General features: G+C 27.8%; 1 protein-coding gene across 1 annotated transcript; it reads left to right on the top strand.

Annotated features, from left to right (window-relative positions):
* Window positions 1-3,560: 3,560 nt before the first annotated feature.
* LOC132925700 (uncharacterized) lies at window positions 3,561-18,629 on the top strand. The gene is made up of 15 exons (XM_060990073.1): window positions 3,561-3,656; window positions 5,547-5,638; window positions 6,144-6,275; window positions 7,222-7,374; window positions 8,320-8,505; window positions 9,432-9,587; window positions 10,534-10,719; window positions 11,647-11,802; window positions 12,749-12,934; window positions 13,860-14,015; window positions 14,962-15,147; window positions 16,070-16,225; window positions 17,396-17,409; window positions 17,743-17,816; window positions 18,615-18,629. The coding sequence occupies exons 1-15, from the start codon at window positions 3,561-3,563 to the stop codon at window positions 18,627-18,629; spliced, it is 1,944 nt and encodes a 647-aa protein (XP_060846056.1).
* Window positions 18,630-23,082: the final 4,453 nt, after the last annotated feature.

Here is a 23,082-nt window from a genome sequence, read left to right as displayed (position 1 = left end):
AAATGACTTAAAAACATAAAAAACGCACAAAAAATGCTCTAAGAATCAAGTCTTAAAAACGCAAGAAAGTGCTAAATAAAAGTTACATTTTAAATTCCTTGATGTATTAAATTAACTTTGTGCTTGGAAAGCAATGTTTTCGGTTTATTTAGAATAATATTCTTTCTTAGTACCTACATACAACTAAGTACCTATATAGTATATTAATATTATTTACATTGTTTTCATTAATATAAAATATAGAATAAGTAACCGCTTCACTCGCCTTTTTGTAAGTTAATCGTACTTTACTAAAATACAGAAATATTTGTAACGGAGTACCTACGGATCCACGAAAACGGCCATTTTCAGTGCCAACACATAGCATAGAACATTTGCGTATTACGTGTAGATAGGCAACATATAGCACAACACCACGTCGACCAATCAGAGACAGGCACCACTTTAAAAGGCGATTACCGGGCACCAATGTAAACAACAAGTAAATGAAAGACATTTATGGATACAGTAGATCATCCCCGTCCCAGTGATACCAATTTGACCTTTGTAGGACAAATACCGGCTGAACAAGAAACCGTACAGGCAGCAAATCGGCCGCCCGGATAGGAGGTTTACGCTTCGGTACGGTAGCCAATATATATACGGATGCATTCAGACGGACTAACGTCCGACTCACTCTTCATCCACTCTCCGAACTGAACATAATCAAGAATTCAATAATCGGAAATTGAAGAATTGAAGACTCCAGACTCAGTAAAACACTCGTGAATACGAGGCGGCGAACTCACTAGTGAACGACCATTCCAGCGGCGAAGACGGCGGTAAAACAAATCCGAGAACGTTGCGGCGAAGATCAGACCTAAACAGAGGCTACGATCGACGACAACACCGTAGTTGATCAATTAGACAACTACCGCCGGCACACCTCGACACCAGTCGCACCTCCGGCAGAACGGTCGACTACCAGCGGCTTTATACGCGGTGTCACCACTCTGGCCATCGGTCACGCAGAGTCCCTCGTGTTTGCGGCAGTTTTGCCCCAATTCCCTCAATCGAACTGCCATTGCGATTGACCATAAAAAAGTCCTTCTCAGGACTATTAACACAGGCAGAGCCCTCCCGGCGCGCCTATTCAGGCGTTCGCTCTGAGCCGTGACTTATATAAGACCGCGGGAAGGTATTGCGAGCTCATCCCAATTTATTGTAAATAATTGTATATAATATGAGCCCCTAATAAATTGTATTATAGTCGCACCTCTATAGGTCCGATACCGCCCGTCACGGCTTGCTTACTCAAGCCGGCTGTACGGCCCGGATTAAAAATACTTATCCACATACATCTATATTAATTTAAGTATTTGGAAATAAAAATACGTGATACCATCATAATAATTGGCATTATAAATTATTTCTCAAAGATAGGTCGCCGAACACCGGCGTACCGTATCATATTATTTGTGACATAACGTAGGGCAGTCAAGAATTTATGAATTTACAGTAGGAATAATTACAGAAAAAAATATTGATACTTGTCTGAGATGCCTATCTGTTATTTATTGATAAAATTATGTATTAGGCACATTTTTGTATTTTAAACTTAAAACATTATATTTTATTTTTACATATTAGTTATTATTAATAATGCCAATTAAAATTATGATTAATAATAATTTCTAATTGATAATCATATAATCAAATTAAATATATTTTAATATTATATCATATCAATTAATTTTTACTTATAATACAAGCTGTATAACCCGATTTAATCAGGGAAAAAATAAACAAATTTAAAATACGGCTATATATCGGTGATGTATTTCGGCTTTAGACGTTTTAGTGTAATACCTACCTATCCACGTTCACGGGAAAATCGGTGTCGTGTACCACAAAATTCGATTGAGATGGCCAACCAGCTTGTGGTGGATTGACATTTGGTTATTTTTTAACGTAGTTCAAATTACTTTCTACACATTTCTGATATAGTGATACCTGTAAAAATTATCTCTGATTTGTTTTTATGTATATCAGTGGCGCAACTACGGGATGGCAAGGCCGCAAGGCCAAGGTAATGCCACGGGGCCCTCAAACCTCGTAAATACAATTCGTATTTGAAAATAAATTGAATAAAAAACATTTGAATTTTATTTTACTACTACTGTTAGAAGAAAGTGTAAAACAGCCAAAACATACCTATCATATTATTAGAAAATAGACAAATGGAACTAAAGAACTGATAAAAACATTTTCTGAGATGGATGCTACAAAAAAAAAACTGAATAGCTACTTTGTAGTTTTGTACATATTATAATAACATAAATAAACTATATTTATTATAAGTAATGACTGTTTTTTTTTTAAATTTTGGTATTATAAATATATGGGGCAACACTTGATACTTCCCCGGGGACCCAAATTTATAATTGCGCAACTGAATAAATCTTTATTTATAAAATATCAATATTCAATATTATGATTTATTACAATGGCCTTATAGTAGTTAAAAATAAGACTTCTTATAATTTTTAAATGTGCCGACTTAAGGTTGATGCAAATATTAGACTAGGACAAATTCCCAAGTTGTCCCCCCCTCAAATGACGCCACTGCCCAACATACGGCTATGAGATAGAAAAATATAGTTTTTACCGTAGCGTAGACAACAAAAAGTAGATAAATTTGAAAAAAAACGATTAAAATATAAATTATGTAAAAATAGTGTGGCCCCCTACGCTCTGAAATGATTTGGATCACCGGCGGCATGTGGCAGCCAACGTTTTTAAAGAAATTTTGGATATGCCATTGAGGTTGGATATTATATACATAATAAAAGATTGCGTTAAACTATACACATATTTTTCAAATTAAGTGCATAATTTATACAACAAATTCTAAACAATATAAGCTTATTTCTTTGAAACATTTTTCTCGAGTTAATAAGTTAGTCTTTAAAATCTATTTATCTATATAGATTATAGTCCATAGGTAAGTTTTAACTTTTAAGCTTATAATTTCAAAATTACGAATACTGAGAACACCTGGGTTTATTTATTTTGTATTGTAGCTGGAGAATTTGTACGAGAATATTAATTAATTCTTATATTTAATATTAATTAATTATTAAATTATGTTTTCAGCTGATCGTACAATACAGCTCAGAATAATTATCAAATAAAAAACAGAATATGGAGTTCATTTTATAATAATTAAAAAAAAAAAAAAATTTCGGGCTGAATTAATAATAAATAGTTACGTTATTTGCTTGAAACTATTGACAACCCGCGTGTTATTTTTATAAACAGTTCCTAATTAGTTTAAGAATTAATTTGTCATTCGCGTTTATATATTTTTGAGAATAGCTCTTATCTAGTTTACCTAGAATTTATTCGCCATTCGAATTTATATAAACAGTTTATAAATGGATACAAACATTACAAACCACGTATTTAAAAAAATTGTTAATTTGTTTTGGACGAAAAAATGTGTTTTTTGTAAAAAAATAAAATTGTTCAAGAAATTATATATATGTTCTTGTGACATCATTTGCCATAAGAAATGTCACATGAAATCGATGGAAAAAACAGAAGATAATATACTAGCCGCTAAGTGTTCCGTGATAAAGCATGATTCAGTCATTGGAAACAAAGGAGACGGCTTGGTAATTAGAAAAAAATATCAATATTTAAAGAACCAAGTACAAAACACCAGCTTAGTTGTTAACATATTGCAGATAAACCCATGATCCATATAATAATAATAATTAATTTGAGCATAATTTAACATACTATTACAAACAATTTGAATAATTGGATGGTTTTTATGAGAAGGGGCACTAATCATTTTTTGAAATTTTTTTTTTGTACGTAATTTTGTATGAAATTTTACGCCCGATCGAATGGTAGCACTGCCGTGGTCGTACAAGAATTTGTTATCAGTATATCACAGTATTTTAAAATGCGATATAGCACAAGTCAAAATCAAGTATCAACTATTTTTTTTATATTCAAAAGGGTACAAGTCATGTATTAAATCTTAAATTTATATAATATAGCTGTCCCCGTGCACTTCGTCGACGGTACAAAATGCACCCATGTTAAGTTTGGTTGCTTATAATGAAATTTTCGCGTAAGAATAAAAACTAATTTTGGTTCGTGTATACGAGTAGATGATATCCCTGACAGATTATTTTTACATAACTGTCCCGTCTACCTATATAGAGTTGCATTTTTTCAATCGATTAACCAATTATGTATCATTCGTTAAAAATAAATAATAGGTAATAATAATAATAATTGACTGCCTTATAGCTATTAATATTTTATAATATGGACACATTAAAAAAATAAAATATTAATAATTATTTTGAAGTGTATGAAAAAGGACACAAGTTAAAATCTTTTTTTATTAAATATGCAATTGGGCACAAGTCAGTATATGAGAAAGGTCACAAATCATATATTGTATATGCAATTGGTCACAAGTCATTATAATAACTGAATAATAATGTAATTTCTTTAATAAAAGTAAGTTGAAAAACATGGAAAATTATAAATAAAACATAAACAAAAAAACAATTTATAAGATTAAGTAGAGAATAAAAATTTTGGAATGTTTTATACCTCTCCTGAAAACCAACGAAAAATGATTTGTGCCCCTTCTCATAAAAACCGTCCATTTAAATGTGGACACCTAGTATCCCTGTCCATTTTCCGTTGTCCGTGTCTTAGGGTTTTCTTACATACAATATATGTCTATAGACCTCTAGTTGATCTGTAAATTTGTGGTTAAATATTTTACGATACAGAACTCAACATTTATAAAACTAGCTGTCCCGGTGCACTTCTTCGCTCATACATAATGCACCCGTGGTTAAGTTTGGTTGCCTATAATGCTAACAATTAGCATAAGGATAAAAGCTATTTTTGGTTTTCTGATTTGGTGAATAAATGATATCTCTGACGTATTAACTTTACATAATTATCTCGCCTAGAGTTGCATTTTTACAATCGATTAACCGATTATGTATCATTCGTTAAAAATAATCCATTATTCGAATAATCGAATAAATAATCGCATAACCCTAAACATAATAAAGAGGTAATATATTGAAGTCATTAATCGGGATAAAAACTATCCTATCCTATGACGGAGATAAAATTACACACATTATTCATAATTTCATCAAAATCGGTTGAGTAATTATTCGGAATGCATCAAGAATATGCATATGTATATTTATAGTTATCCAACTTATACAATTTAAACGTTTTATTTTAATTAGTAGATAACTCAGAGGTTTTTTAACTTAAGATTTTCATTTCACATTTATATAGTTAAATAGTACGAGATAATATTTATCATTGTTTAGTATCATAATTGTGTAAAAACAATACAATATATATTTGCGGTAACGCCTAATAAAATAACAGAAATAAGATAGAACATTAAAGGGGAACTCCAACTAAAAAAGGATTACTCCTGCTAATTGCGGCTCTAGTAAATAAACCTACAATACCTAAAAATAATTTAATAATAATATTGCTTAAAGAATACATACAGACTAGATATTAACGAAAACGATTTGGACGAGAAGTATTGTGGATTGAATTCAGACACTCTACAGGATTGTAACTCAAATAGGTAAGTAAACAATGTTTTTAATAACATCAAAGGAATAAGTTATATACATTAAGTCTTAATAATTAAGAGGACAAAACACCAGTCTATTTGTATTAAAATAGTACGTTCGTATTTCAAGTGTGGTTTTTCAATAAATACATTTGTTATTTTAATTATTTTCAATGGATAATTTGAGTAATTAAAAAAAAAAACGAAATTTTGTCAACATATTAACTTTCAAAGCATATGTAAAAAAATATATAATTACAATATAGTGTGCATTGTAAAATTCCAATATCATACCCATATAACAACAATAAAATACAATATAATATAACTATATATATATATTTATAACTAGAAAATAATTTGCAAATATTTGTAATTTAATATTTAATTTAGTCAATATTTTAACTTACAATGTATAAATAAAAATTATATAATAGGTGTCCCACCCACTCTTGAATTATGATTGAATAAATTCATCACTGAATTCAAAAAAATTAATAATACTTCTTTTGTTTAGGGAGAATATGGAATGTAATGAAAAAGAAGAAGTACAAGCCATGTCACCAGAATTTGGACTCGTGAAAACAAATATTTCTCCCGAAGAAGCTGAAGAATTACTGAACGCGTGTATTACTGTCAATCAGGAAAAGTATGTATTATTAATAAACAGTACATAGACGGATGTTATAGGCGTTTTATGTCCTTTAAGTTAGGGGGGCGGGAAATCCTAAAAATGTGGTATAAAGTAATTTTTTTTTTTAATTGATTCTAATTTATTATTTCCATTGATGTTCACAACCGCTTTTAATGATTATTCGTTTATATGAAATATATTTTTTTATATTGTAGGCATAAAAAAAGTTAATAAAGATATTATTTACGTGGACATAGTTTCAACCTAAAATTCTAGGGTGGGGGTTTGAAGACCATTCAAGAACCCTTACTTACGACTATGCAAACATCTAGTTACTATATTCGTATACTACATGAAATTGCCGTTTTGGCGTTTAATAAACAATAATAATATACTGGAACATTTTATTAATTTATAACTAGAAAATAATTTGAAAATTTTCGTAATTTAATAATTTATTTAGTTAATATTTTAACTTTCAATGTATATATAAATAATGTTATAATAGATGTCCCACCCTCCCTTGAATTATGATAGTCGTGATACATAGTTACCTACTATCAAAATGCAATTAATATTTAATCTTCTTATTTGTTCGATTAACTTAACTTTACAAGTTTCAAATGTTACAACATTTTTTACTTACTGTTACAAATAATATGAAATTGATAGATTAACGATATTACCATTGTGTAAGTGTTACTAAATCTATCGAGAAAATCTATAAGAAAACAGTTTGATAACAGTTATTAAAAACCGGCTATGACGGTTTTAAACATGTTGCTTGGTAAGAATAAATTATAATTTTATCAATACAGTTGACTGTAATGTCGAACTTTTTAATTTATTCACTATGATATTGCTATTGAATATTACTTTTAAATTATTTAAGAAATATACAATAATATTGAATAAATTCATCACTGACTTCATAAAAATTAATAATAATTCTTTTGTTTAGGGAGAATATGGAATGTAATGAAAAAGATGAAGTACAAGCCATGTCACAAGAATTTGGACTCGTGAAAACAAATATTTCTCCCGAAGAAGCTGATGATTCGGAAGATAATAGTGGTGAATTATTGAACGCGTGTATTACTGTCAATCAGGAAAAGTATGTATTATTAATAACCAGTATATAGACGAATGTTATAGGCGTAATAGGTTCCTTAAGTTAGGGGGGCGGTAATTCCTAAAAATGTGGTATAAAGTAATTTTTTTTTTAATAGATTCTAATTTATTATTTCCATTGATGTTCACAACCGCTTTTAATGATTATTCGTTTATATGAAATATATTTTTTTATATTGTAGGCATAAAAGAAGTTAATAAAGATATCATTTACGTGGACATATTTTTAACCTAAAATTCTAGGGTTGGGGTTTGAAGACCACTCAAGAACCCTTACATACGACTATGCAAATATCTAGTTACTATATTCGTATACTACATGAAATTGCCGTTTTGGCGTTTAATAAACAATAATAATATACTGGAACATTTTATTAATTTATAACTAGAAAATAATTTGAAAATTTTCGTAATTTAATAATTAATTTAGTTAATATTTTAACTTTCAATGTATATATAAATAATGTTATAATAGATGTCCCACCCTCCCTTGAATTATGATAGTCGTGATACATAGTTACCTACTATCAAAATGCAATTAATATTTAATCTTCTTATTTGTTCGATTAACTTAACTTTACAAGTTTCAAATGTTACAACATTTTTTACTTACTGTTACAAATAATATGAAATTGATAGATTAACGATATTACCATTGTGTAAGTGTTACTAAATCTATCGAGAAAATCTATAAGAAAACAGTTTGATAACAGTTATTAAAAACCGGCTATGACGATTTTAAACATATTGCTTGGTAAGAATAAATTATAATTTTATCAATACAGTTGACTGTAATGTCGAACTTTTTAATTTATTCCCTATGATATTGCTATTGAATATTACTTTTAAATTATTTAAGAAATATACATTAATATTGAATAAATTCATCACTGACTTCATAAAAATTAATAATTATTCTTTTGTTTAGGGAGAATATGGAATGTAATGAAAAAGATGAAGTACAAGCCATGTCACAAGAATTTGGAATCGTGAAAACAAATATTTCTTCCGATGAAGCTGATGATTCAGAAGATAGTTGTGCTGAATTACTGAACGCGTGGAAAGACTATCCCGAATTATATTGGAAATCGTATTTTTCAGGCGACGAAGGAGGGTATGTATTATTAAAAAACAGTACATGTATATATAACCGAATGTTATAGGCGTAATAAGTCCTTCAACCTAAGGGGGGGGGGGGATTCCAAAAAAATGTGACAAATTAAATATTTTCTTCAATTTATTAATATTTATTAGTACCATTGATGATCACAACTGCTTTGAATGTTAATTCGTTTATATGAAACATATTGTTTTATATTGTACGCATAAAATAAGTTTACCAAAGATATAAATTACGTGAACATATATTTAACCTAAAATTATTAGTTGGGGGTTTGAAGCCCACCCAAGCAACTTACTCACGACTATGCAAACACCTGTTTATTATATTCGCATACTACATGAAATTGCCGTTTTGCCGTTTAATAAACAATAATAATTTACTTGAACATATTATTAATTTATAACTAGAAAATAATTTGAAAATTTTCGTAATTTAATAATTTATTTAGTTAATATTTTAACTTTCAATGTATATATAAATAATGTTATAATAGGTGTCACACCCACTCTTGAAATATGATAACCGTGATAGTTACCTACTTTTAAAATGCAAATAATATTTAATCTTATTATTTGTTCGATTAACTTAACTTTACAAGTTTCAAATGTTACAAAACACGAAATTGATAGAATAACGATATTACCATTGTGTAAGTGTTACTAAATCTATCGACAAATGTATAAGAAAACAGTTTGATAAGAGATATTTAAAACCGACCATGACGGTTTTAAACATATAGCTCGGTAAGAATAAATTATAATTTTATCAATACCATTGACAGTTATGTTGAATTTTTATATTTATTCACTATGATATTGCTATTGAATATTACTTTTAAATTATTTAAGAAATATACAATAAGATTGAATAAATTTATCACTGAATTCTAAAAAATTAATAGTAATTTTTTGGTTTAGCGACAATACGGATTGGAATGATGAACAAGAAGAAGTACAAGCCATGTCACAAGTATTTGCACATGTGAATACAAATATTTCTCCCGAAGATGCTGATGATTCGGAAGATAATAGTGGTGAATTACTGAACGCGTGTATTACTGGCAATCAGGAAAAGTATGTATTATTAATAACCAGTATATAGACGGATGTTATAGGCGTAATAAGTTCCTTAAGTTAGGGGGGCGGTAATGCCTAAAAATGTGGTATAAAGTAATTTTTTTTTTTAATTGATTCTAATTTATTATTTCCATTGATGTTCACAACCGCTTTTAATGATTACTCGTTTATATGAAATATATTTTTTTATATTGTAGCCTTAAAAAAAGTTAATAAAGATATTATTTACGTGGACATAGTTTCAACCTAAAATTCTAGGGTGGGGGTTTGAAGACCATTCAAAAACCCTTACTTACGACTATGCAAACATCTAGTTACTATATTCGTATACTACATGAAATTGCCGTTTTGGCGTTTAATAAACAATAATAATTTACTCGAACATTTTATATATTTATAACTAGAAAATAATTTGAAAATTTTCGTAATTTAATAATTAATTTAGTTAATATTTTAACTTTCAATGTATATATAAATAATGTTATAATAGATGTACCACCCTCCCTTGAATTATGATAGTCGTGATACATAGTTACCTACTATCAAAATGCAATTAATATTTAATCTTCTTATTTGTTCGATTAACTTAACTTTACATGTTTCATATGTTACAACATTTTTTACTTACTGTTACAAATAATATGAAATTGATAGAATAACGATATTACCATTGTGTAAGTGTTACTAAATCTATCGAGAAAATCTTTAAGAAAACAGTTTGATAACAGTTATTAAAAACCGGCTATGACGGTTTTAAACATATTGCTTGGTAAGAATAAATTATAATTTTATTAATACAGTTGACTGTAATGTCGAACTTTTTAATTTATTCACTATGATATTGCTATTGAATATTACTTTTAAATTATTTAAGAAATATACATTAATATTGAATAAATTCATCACTGACTTCATAAAAATTAATAATTATTCTTTTGTTTAGGGAGAATATGGAATGTAATGAAAAAGATGAAGTACAAGCCATGTCACAAGAATTTGGACTCGTGAAAACAAATATTTCTTCCGATGAAGCTGATGATTCAGAAGATAGTTGTGCTGAATTACTGAACGCGTGGAAAGACTATCCCGAATTATATTGGAAATCGTATTTTTCAGGCGACGAAGGAGGGTATGTATTATTAAAAAACAGTACATGTATATATAACCGAATGTTATAGGCGTAATAAGTCCTTCAACCTAAGGGGGGGGGGGGGATTCCAAAAAAATGTGACAAATTAAATATTTTCTTCAATTTATTAATATTTATTAGTACCATTGATGATCACAACTGCTTTGAATGTTAATTCGTTTATATGAAACATATTGTTTTATATTGTACGCATAAAATAAGTTTACCAAAGATATAAATTACGTGAACATATATTTAACCTAAAATTATTAGTTGGGGGTTTGAAGCCCACCCAAGCAACTTACTCACGACTATGCAAACACCTGTTTATTATATTCGCATACTACTTGAAATTGCCGTTTTGCCGTTTAATAAACAATAATAATTTACTTGAACATATTATTAATTTATAACTAGAAAATAATTTGAAAATTTTCGTAATTTAATAATTTATTTAGTTAATATTTTAACTTTCAATGTATATATAAATAATGTTATAATAGGTGTCACACCCACTCTTGAAATATGATAACCGTGATAGTTACCTACTTTTAAAATGCAAATAATATTTAATCTTATTATTTGTTCGATTAACTTAACTTTACAAGTTTCAAATGTTACAAAACACGAAATTGATAGAATAACGATATTACCATTGTGTAAGTGTTACTAAATCTATCGACAAATGTATAAGAAAACAGTTTGATAAGAGATATTTAAAACCGACCATGACGGTTTTAAACATATAGCTCGGTAAGAATAAATTATAATTTTATCAATACCATTGACAGTTATGTTGAATTTTTATATTTATTCACTATGATATTGCTATTGAATATTACTTTTAAATTATTTAAGAAATATACAATAAGATTGAATAAATTTATCACTGAATTCTAAAAAATTAATAGTAATTTTTTGGTTTAGCGACAATACGGATTGGAATGATGAACAAGAAGAAGTACAAGCCATGTCACAAGTATTTGCACATGTGAATACAAATATTTCTCCCGAAGATGCTGATGATTCGGAAGATAATAGTGGTGAATTACTGAACGCGTGTATTACTGGGAATCAGGAAAAGTATGTATTATTAATAACCAGTATATAGACAAATGTTATAGGCGTAATAAGTTCCTTAAGTTAGGGGGGCGGTAATTCCTAAAAATGTGGTATAAAGTAATTTTTTTTTTTAATTGATTCTAATTTATTATTTCCATTGATGTTCACAACCGCTTTTAATGATTATTCGTTTATATGAAATATATTTTTTTATATTGTAGCCTTAAAAAAAGTTAATAAAGATATTATTTACGTGGACATAGTTTCAACCTAAAATTCTAGGGTGGGGGTTTGAAGACCATTCAAGAACCCTTACTTACGACTATGCAAACATCTAGTTACTATATTCGTATACTACATGAAATTGCCGTTTTGGCGTTTAATAAACAATAATAATTTACTCGAACATTTTATATATTTATAACTAGAAAATAATTTGAAAATTTTCGTAATTTAATAATTAATTTAGTTAATATTTTAACTTTCAATGTATATATAAATAATGTTATAATAGATGTCCCACCCTCCCTTGAATTATGATAGTCGTGATACATAGTTACCTACTATCAAAATGCAATTAATATTTAATCTTCTTATTTGTTCGATTAACTTAACTTTACATGTTTCATATGTTACAACATTTTTTACTTACTGTTACAAATAATATGAAATTGATAGAATAACGATATTACCATTGTGTAAGTGTTACTAAATCTATCGAGAAAATCTTTAAGAAAACAGTTTGATAACAGTTATTAAAAACCGGCTATGACGGTTTTAAACATATTGCTTGGTAAGAATAAATTATAATTTTATTAATACAGTTGACTGTAATGTCGAACTTTTTAATTTATTCACTATGATATTGCTATTGAATATTACTTTTAAATTATTTAAGAAATATACATTAATATTGAATAAATTCATCACTGACTTCATAAAAATTAATAATTATTCTTTTGTTTAGGGAGAATATGGAATGTAATGAAAAAGATGAAGTACAAGCCATGTCACAAGAATTTGGACTCGTGAAAACAAATATTTCTTCCGATGAAGCTGATGATTCAGAAGATAGTTGTGCTGAATTACTGAACGCGTGGAAAGACTATCCCGAATTATATTGGAAATCGTATTTTTCAGGCGACGAAGGAGGGTATGTATTATTAAAAAACAGTACATGTATATATAACCGAATGTTATAGGCGTAATAAGTCCTTCAACCTAAGGGGGGGGGGGATTCCAAAAAAATGTGACAAATTAAATATTTTCTTCAATTTATTAATATTTATTAGTACCATTGATGATCACAACTGCTTTGAATGTTAATTCGTTTATATGAAACATATTGTTTTATATTGTACGCATAAAATAAGTTTACCAAAGATATAAATTACGTGAACATATATTTAACCTAAAATTATTAGTTGGGGGTTTGAAGCCCACCCAAGCAACTTACTCACGACTATGCAAACACCTGTTTATTATATTCGCATACTACATGAAATTGCCGTTTTGCCGTTTAATAAACAATAATAATTTACTTGAACATTTTATTAATTTATAACTAGAAAATAATTTGTAAATTTTCGTAATTTAATAATTTATTTAGTTAATATTTTAACTTTCAATGTATATATAAATAATGTTATAATAGGTGTCCCACCCACTCTTGAAATATGATAACCGTGATAGTTACCTACTTTTAAAATGCAAATAATATTTAATCTTATTATTTGTTCGATTAACTTAACTTTAAAAGTTTCAAATGTTACAAAACACGAAATTGATAGAATAACGATATTACCATTGTGTAAGTGTTACTAAATCTATCGACAAATGTATAAGAAAACAGTTTGATAAGAGATATTTAAAACCGACCATGACGGTTTTAAACATATAGCTCGGTAAGAATAAATTATAATTTTATCAATACCATTGACAGTTATGTTGAATTTTTATATTTATTCACTATGATATTGCTATTGAATATTACTTTTAAATTATTTAAGAAATATACAATAAGATTGAATAAATTTATCACTGAATTCTAAAAAATTAATAGTAATTTTTTGGTTTAGCGACAATACGGATTGGAATGATGAACAAGAAGAAGTACAAGCCATGTCACAAGTATTTGCACATGTGAATACAAATATTTCTCCCGAAGATGCTGATGATTCGGAAGATAATAGTGGTGAATTACTGAACGCGTGTATTACTGGGAATCAGGAAAAGTATGTATTATTAATAACCAGTATATAGACAAATGTTATAGGCGTAATGAGTTCCTTAAGTTAGGGGGGCGGTAATTCCTAAAAATGTGGTATAAAGTAATTTTTTTTTTTAATTGATTCTAATTTATTATTTCCATTGATGTTCACAACCGCTTTTAATGATTATTCGTTTATATGAAATATATTTTTTTATATTGTAGCCTTAAAAAAAGTTAATAAAGATATTATTTACGTGGACATAGTTTCAACCTAAAATTCTAGGGTGGGGGTTTGAAGACCATTCAAGAACCCTTACTTACGACTATGCAAACATCTAGTTACTATATTCGTATACTACATGAAATTGCCGTTTTGGCGTTTAATAAACAATAATAATTTACTCGAACATTTTATATATTTATAACTAGAAAATAATTTGAAAATTTTCGTAATTTAATAATTAATTTAGTTAATATTTTAACTTTCAATGTATATATAAATAATGTTATAATAGATGTCCCACCCTCCCTTGAATTATGATAGTCGTGATACATAGTTACCTACTATCAAAATGCAATTAATATTTAATCTTCTTATTTGTTCGATTAACTTAACTTTACATGTTTCAAATGTTACAACATTTTTTACTTACTGTTACAAATAATATGAAATTGATAGAATAACGATATTACCATTGTGTAAGTGTTACTAAATCTATCGAGAAAATCTTTAAGAAAACAGTTTGATAACAGTTATTAAAAACCGGCTATGACGGTTTTAAACATATTGCTTGGTAAGAATAAATTATAATTTTATCAATACAGTTGACTGTAATGTCGAACTTTTTAATTTATTCACTATGATATTGCTATTGAATATTACTTTTAAATTATTTAAGAAATATACATTAATATTGAATAAATTCATCACTGACTTCATAAAAATTAATAATTATTCTTTTGTTTAGGGAGAATATGAAATGTAATGAAAAAAATGAAGTACAAGCCATGTCACAAGAATTTGGACTCGTGAAAACAAATATTTCTTCCGATGAAGCTGATGATTCAGAAGATAGTTGTGCTGAATTCCTGAACGCGTGGAAAGACTATCCCGAATTATATTGGAAATCGTATTTTTCAGGCGACGAAGGAGGGTATGTATTATTAAAAAACAGTATATGTATATATAACCGAATGTTATAGGCGTAATAAGTCCTTCAACCTAAGGGGGGGGGATTCCAAAAAAATGTGACATATTAAATATTTTCTTCAATTTATTAATATTTATTGGTACCATTGATGATCACAACTGCTTTGAATGTTAATTCGTTTATATGAAACATATTGTTTTATATTGTACGCATAAAATAAGTTTACTAAAGATATAAATTACGTGAACATATATTTAACCTAAAATTATTAGTTTGGGGTTTGAAGCCCACCCAAGCAACTTACTCACGACTATGCAAACACCTGTTTATTATATTCGCATACTACATGAAATTGCCGTTTTGCCGTTTAATAACAATAATAATTTACTTGAACATTTTATTAATTTATAACTAGAAAATAATTTGAAAATTTTCGTAATTTAATAATTTATTTAGTTAATATTTTAACTTTCAATGTATATATAAATAATGTTATAATAGGTGTCCCACCCACTCTTGAAATATGATAACCGTGATAGTTACCTACTTTTAAAATGCAAATAATATTTAATCTTATTATTTGTTCGATTAACTTAACTTTAAAAGTTTCAAATGTTACAAAACACGAAATTGATAGAATAACGATATTACCATTGTGTAAGTGTTACTAAATCTATCGACAAATGTATAAGAAAACAGTTTGATAAGAGATATTTAAAACCGACCATGATGGTTTTAAACATATAGCTCGGTAAGAATAAATTATAATTTTATCAATACCATTGACAGTTATGTCGAATTTTTATATTTATTCACTATGATATTGCTATTGAATATTACTTTTAAATTATTTAAGAAATATACAATAAGATTGAATAAATTTATCACTGAATTCTAAAAAATTAATAGTAATTTTTTGGTTTAGCGACAATACGGATTGGAATGATGAACAAGAAGAAGTACAAGCCATGTCACAAGTATTTGCACATGTGAATACAAATATTTCTCCCGAAGAAGCTGATGATTCAGAAGATAATAGTGGTGAATTACTGAACGCGTGTATTACTGTCAATCAGGAAAAGTATGTATTATTAATAAACAGTACATAGACGGATGTTATAGGCGTATTAAGTCCTTTAAGTTAGGGGGGCGGGAAATCCTAAAAATGTGGTATAAAGTAATTTTTTTTTTTAATTGATTCTAATTTATTATTTCCGTTGATGTTCACAACTGCTTTTAATGATTATTCGTTTATATGAAATATATTTTTTTATAAATTATGATAGCCATGATACATAGTTACCTACTTATTAAATGAAATTAATATTTAATCTTATTATTTGTTCGATTAACTTAATTTTAAAAGTTTCAAATGGTACATAATTTGTACTTACTGTTACAAATAACACGAAACTGATAGAATAAAGAGATTATCATTGTATAAATGTTACTAAATCTATCGACAAATCTATAAGAAAACAGTTTTAAAATCTGACGATGACGTTTTTAAACATAATGCTTGACAAGAAAAATTTAATTTTATCAAAATTATTGACTGTTATGTCGATTTATTTTAATTTTTTCACAATGATTGTTGACATCAAAATTTTAAAACATGTTCTTTAAAAAGTTTTAGTTTTTTACGTTTACTTAACTGTTATTATTGCATTCAATATTAATTATTAGCAGTGTTATTCTTAGTCATATTGGACCTGGTTTAACAATGTTGCAATAGTAGTTCAACAGTAGTTTATTTTTTTTGGTATTTATAGACGATAAATTTTACTTAGACCATAGACTGAGTTTAATGATCAACCTCTGATTTATAAACTGGGAAAATACTAGGTTTAATGCTGGTTTATTATAAAAACCATTGTTATCTTATTATTCTTATTATCATTTAATTTAATTTATGAATGTTTTTAAAACTTGTGCACTTTATATCTAAGAAAAATGGATATTGCTATTGTACAAAATATTAGACGCATTATGTATTTAAAAAATTTCTCCCTACTTTCCCATGTAACTCTTTTTTGTTCATACATTACAAAAAACAATTACGTGATTTAAATAATAATTTTGAATAAATAAAATATCATTAACAAACTCTAAAATAGAATATGAATCTAAATATATTTTACAAAAATTCATAAAATATTACAATAATAATGGTTTTAAATAAAAACACCGGGAAAACTGTAACACGTTTGTAGAACATAGAATGTATTTTTGCCTTATTTTTTTTTTTTAGATTGATATCAATTAGTAATAATATGGAAATTTGGGAGGCTCTATAATGAGTATAATGGCTGTTTATAATAAAACTAAGATAATCCACAGTTTTTAAAAACTTAGCCTACCCCATTTACTATGTTGACTATAAATAATACATTGTTTGACCTAAGTTTAACCGAGGTCTAAGAATTAAACTAAGTTTTTCGAAACTTATGTTAAACCTTAGTTTTCGACAATGACTATGAATAACACTGTAGAGGTTTAAAGGGGGTTTTTATGCGTTTATGTTTTAACAATTTTATAATAGTATTATATTCTTTCCTGATATGTTATTAAAATAAACAATTTTTTTTATGTTTTTAGACGATGTTAAACAATTGTTCCTAGAAGCAGGTTTTAAACAAGTTCAAAATAATCTTGATGATAGTTGTATGCAAGTAAATAGAGTTAAACAGTTAAAGATGTATTGTGTTTCGATTCAATATAAATATAAAATACCAAATTTTTAATTGTTTGTGTGTCATTGCCGTCCCCTCCCCCCCAATCATTGATTGCTTTCCACCACAATCCATCGTCGCCACCCTGTGTCGTCAACCAGTTTCCTACGCACGCCTGTGCTTTGCTGGTCGAAAACCTCCGCGCTCTCGCCTGGTGTTTCATTTTTCGTTGTACGTATCCGTTTTCGACTACCCTTTCCTTTTTCCGTACGACGTTACGTGTTGTTCGTCGTTGTACCTGCGTTATTCGGACGGTTCGACTTTCGCGCGTGTTAGTGCACTTACTTTTTATTATTGTTGTCGTCAACGTCGATCAGTGTTCTCTCTTGTTTAATGTCGATCTCGATGTCTCAGTCGCCGGTGTGTGTCCCTAGGCCCTGTTTCCCGAGTCGACCGAGCCGTATACGTATGATATAAATGCACTCTCCTGTGTGGTTTAGAAGTCCCGTTCAGTGCTACTTTAAGTGCGTTTTCCTGTTCACCAACCCGCCTTTTTCGTTTGTCTTTTTTGAGTGTCACTTGATCCCTATTCGTGGCCCTGTGGTGTGTTGGTGCGTTGTGACTCCTTGCCGCGTCAATCCAAGGCTGCCAACACGTCTGACGCTCACCGTCTGGAGTTACGTTCACAGTAACGTATATAATTCAAATTCCTTATAAATTGTATATGCTCAATTCTAAATTGTATTTTTATTTTTGAGTTTAGTCGTATATGATTATGGGCTTTTATATTGACTGCAGGTTAACGATTCATAAAAAAAAAATTAAAAAAATTAAATCATCGACCCATGAATGCGTTCATTTTTTGAAAGCACGTTAACGTAAACGCGGTTGTTTGAAAAAACACGAAAGTGAACGTGAACGAGTTCCTTTATTAAGTGAACGAAACACTGAATTAATATTTTATTCTGTATAATAACAATGTTTTTCGTGCCTAAGCGCATACCCATAATACGGTGTTACCCTTTTTTTCTCGTAGTTGTAAGTATCTGTTCCCCCATATCACATACATTGTTAAGTTTCATCACGTTCTCGAGTATCGTGCGGCCAGCTAGTGACATCATTTCAATAGCTCCGCGGCGGTACAGAAACATTTAAGATCAGAGCGTGGTTTGGTACCTTACGGGGGTTCCCAGCCTAGCGGTGTGCTGATAATTGTATTAGTGTCAGTGTGGGTATTTTTCTTAGTGTCTTTAACAGTGTTTGGAAAGAACGCTGTTCATGAACGCACGTTTACGCGTTCACGTTCATATTTAGTGAACGATATGTGAACGTCATTCGTTTTATTCAAATAGAACGTGAACGTGAACGACGTTTATATTTTTTAAATGAATTTGATCGACTTTTAAGACGTTCAATTTATTTATTATTTAATAAATATATTTATATGATATGTGTTTTCCCATTATAATTCCTATGAGATTTATTTGATTGTAACTCATTTAACATGTCACATATTAAAAATATAATTCAGATTCTTTATAAATTGTATATGCTCAAGTCTAAATTGTATTTTTATTTTTGATTGTGGACAGCTAGCGATATATTTTCAATAGCTCCGCAACGGTGGGCAAACAGTAATAATAATATTGAATATATTATACTTGAAAAAAAAAAAATGTTTTTAAATTTAAATTTATATTAATTCCTATTTTCTTTACGTAACACTAAAACTAAATTCCAGTGATTATTATAAATTCTTATTTAAAATGTTGAAAAACATTTCAAGATGCAATAGAATAGTAGAATATCTGAAATAAATATTGTATAGGTACTTTTTCCTAATTTTGTTTTTGCTCATATTGATCATGCGAAACATTATAAACTACAAATATATGGTTTCTGATTAAGGTTTTTAAAATACATTAACATTCAAATGTTTTATGAAATATTCTTAACTTTTGTCTTTGTACGTTAGGACATACAATTTACTTCATAAGAAAAGACACCGTTTTTGCACAATACAAATAATAATTTTATTATAGAGCACGGATTTTTATGCACTAAAAGCTATGAAAATGTGCCACATAATAAACAGTCTAAAATTTAGACTCTAAATCATAAAAATATGCAACAAAACTAAATGCAATAACATTTCAATTATTTATATTAAAAATGTGTATATTTTATAAAAAATTGTAAAAAAAAGGGTGTTATAAAATATATTTTTTTATATTTTATTTATTATTGAAATGATTAACCATAATATGCATTTCTAACTTTTCTTCTGTAAAGCTGTAACTTTTCTATCAACATATTTTTAAATACGGAGTTAGACCGTTCGATATCAACCGAAGTGTTTAAGGTATATAGCATATATAAAGCAACTATAAGTACATATTACATATATATTCGTATATATATATATATATAAAGTTAAAAAGTAGTAGCTTGAATTTTTTCTTTTATTTCATCAATTATTAAAATGCTTTCATGTAATATCATATTTTGAGTTTCTAGTATTTTTATTGCTATCACTAAAAATTTCAAATGAATGTATATAAAATGTTAATTCGTTGACAACATTACTATCTTCAATTAAATCTATAATTTTTTTAATTTTTGATTTTTGATTTTTCTACATGACAAAATATTATTTTATACATTTTTTTAAAAATTTGGCTTTAATTCAATGCAGCACGTCATTTTGAATTTCGTAAAAATATGCAATAACCATTAAATATACAGAAATATGCAAAAAAAAGAATTTTGCCAGTGACTTGTTATAATTTGTAAATATTTTTGACAAAAATTCAAAAATGTGTTGAGGAAAAAATATGGATTAACATAGAAATTTGCGTTCTAGTTATAAATAATGATGAACTTTATCCATATTTTTCTTCACTAACACTATTGTAGTCTATTTCTGAATTTTAATGATTATAAAATCACAAAAATAAATAAATAAATGAAGTTACATATATGAAATATAAATAATTCATTTTATATTACTGGTTTATTAATAAGTAAATTATAACATACATTTTCCTTCCCCCTTAACAGACTTAAGACTGTCTATGAATGTATTCATAGGTGTAGTTAAAAATGCATGTTAATATTTGCTTATTAATAATTGTTAATAAATAATATTTAATACTTGTTCAAGTTAAAAATGCATGTTAATTAATTTCTAAATCCATATTCAGTAAATATAGGTTAGAGTCACAAATTCTATGTACGCACACTATAATTTATCGATAAGTAGTGTTTGTAAAGAATTTAATAACATTTTCGTACTCTTTTATCGATGATTATCAGTGCCCATCTGTCACCGAGATAAAATATTATTATTTTCGTGAGCGCAAACTAGATGTACATTTAATATAACCGTATTTTTCAAGTAAAAATTATAGATTGTGCGCAAACAAGTTGCTGCCGTTTTTTCTTGACGAAAATATCACAATAAACTTAATGCCTTTTTTTTTCTATTTCTTCCCACGCATCTTATTGTTTTTTCATTTTCGAAAAATAAAATTAATTAGAATTCCACTTGTGTTACTATTTTATTAACTGAATACAATTTTCGTTGGACCATTTCACTTTTCTAACAATCTTGTACAATTTTGAATAAAAAATAAAAAAAAAGTCAAATAATAACACACATAATCGGTGTAAGTCGGTGTAATTCAACGGACATGATTTTGACAACATTTAACATGTAATTAACACTGGATAATACGCTTTATGTTCCCGGATAAGACGCACGTCTTGTCAATGATATAAAAATACATTGTGTATACATATATATTGTATAAAATTTAAAGAAATACCTCACTAATAATAACGATAACGAATAATATGTACGTGTACTTGTACTGGTTATCAGACGATAATAATAAATAATATAAATAATATATTATTAAATAATATATGTAATATAAATGTAATATTTTAATTTAATTTTAATATTTTTATATGTAAAATAATTCATTCAGCAAAGTAAAATATATAATTTGTATGTATATAACAAGGATGTATTGTAAAATATAATAAAAAACTTTAGTACCAGCGTAATATGATTTCCTTCTTAAGACGCTATTTTTAACTGGTCGCTTGGAGAGCGTCTTAAACGGGTTCTACTGTGTATTAGTACTATTAGCGTGTTTGTCATTTCTAGACTACAATTAAATGGTTAAAATTATATTAGTGGCATGTATTTAAACAGTGCCATACACGATACACGATATCGTTAGGTATATTGTATAGATATTTTATAATATGTCAAATTGGAACGTCAATTTTTTACACACTCTTTGCAGTAGCTGAAAGTTCAGGAAGTCATCTGACCTATAGTTTATATTTACTGATGTGGTTGATTTCTTTTTAATATAATAAGGATCTACACTATTTAATTAAAATTATTATTTTAAATACATTATTATTTCTAGTTACTACTAAAATGTAATCGTAGCTTTATAATTATAAAATAGTGAAACGTTTATAAAGCAGGATTGATCTTATATTTTATTATATACTATATTATAAAAGTTTATGTACGAGTACAATACAAATAACATTTTGGTTTTCACGAGGATTTAGAATAGTAGGTAATTACGAGCATATAACGGTAATCAGTCAAAAAGTCCGTTTTAGAAAAAGTTGGACCAAAAGTCCGAGCACATTTTTAGTGTCGGAAAAAAGGTTAGGTTAACAACTTTTTTAAAGCTATTTATAGAAAATTTAAATTTTAGACTACTATTAGATTAAGCATACATTTTACTAAGGAACACGCGGATTGATACAGTCATGGGCATTCACGCGGATGGCGGGGTATGGGGGACAGATCTCACATGGCCTTTTTGTTTAATTTTGTAAATGCAAAAAATACATATATATATATATATATAAAAAATAAATTAAATTAATATTTTAATTAAAAAAATATATTATAATTTAATATATATTTTCATATAAGATAAGGACTGTGGGGCATTAGCTCCTCACATTTTAATACATTATTATATCCCCCTCCCCCCCAAAAAAATATCCTGAAAACGTCTCTGTATACAGTTTCAATTATATAAAAGCTATACAATTTAATACAAGCCTTCTACTCACCAACAAAAATATTATCATTCATAACTCATTAGTTAATCAAAGAATTTGAAGTTTTAAAAAGTTAACAAGTTTGCGTTTAATCACGCATAAAAGTAAAAAGCTCTCAATACTTTACAAAATAACCAGGAAAAAAAAATTAAAGAAAAACGCG

This window comes from Rhopalosiphum padi, chromosome 1 (assembly GCF_020882245.1).
Source record: "Rhopalosiphum padi isolate XX-2018 chromosome 1, ASM2088224v1, whole genome shotgun sequence".
Taxonomy (NCBI): domain Eukaryota; kingdom Metazoa; phylum Arthropoda; class Insecta; order Hemiptera; family Aphididae; genus Rhopalosiphum; species Rhopalosiphum padi.
This window is presented reverse-complemented; position numbering and strand designations above follow the sequence as displayed.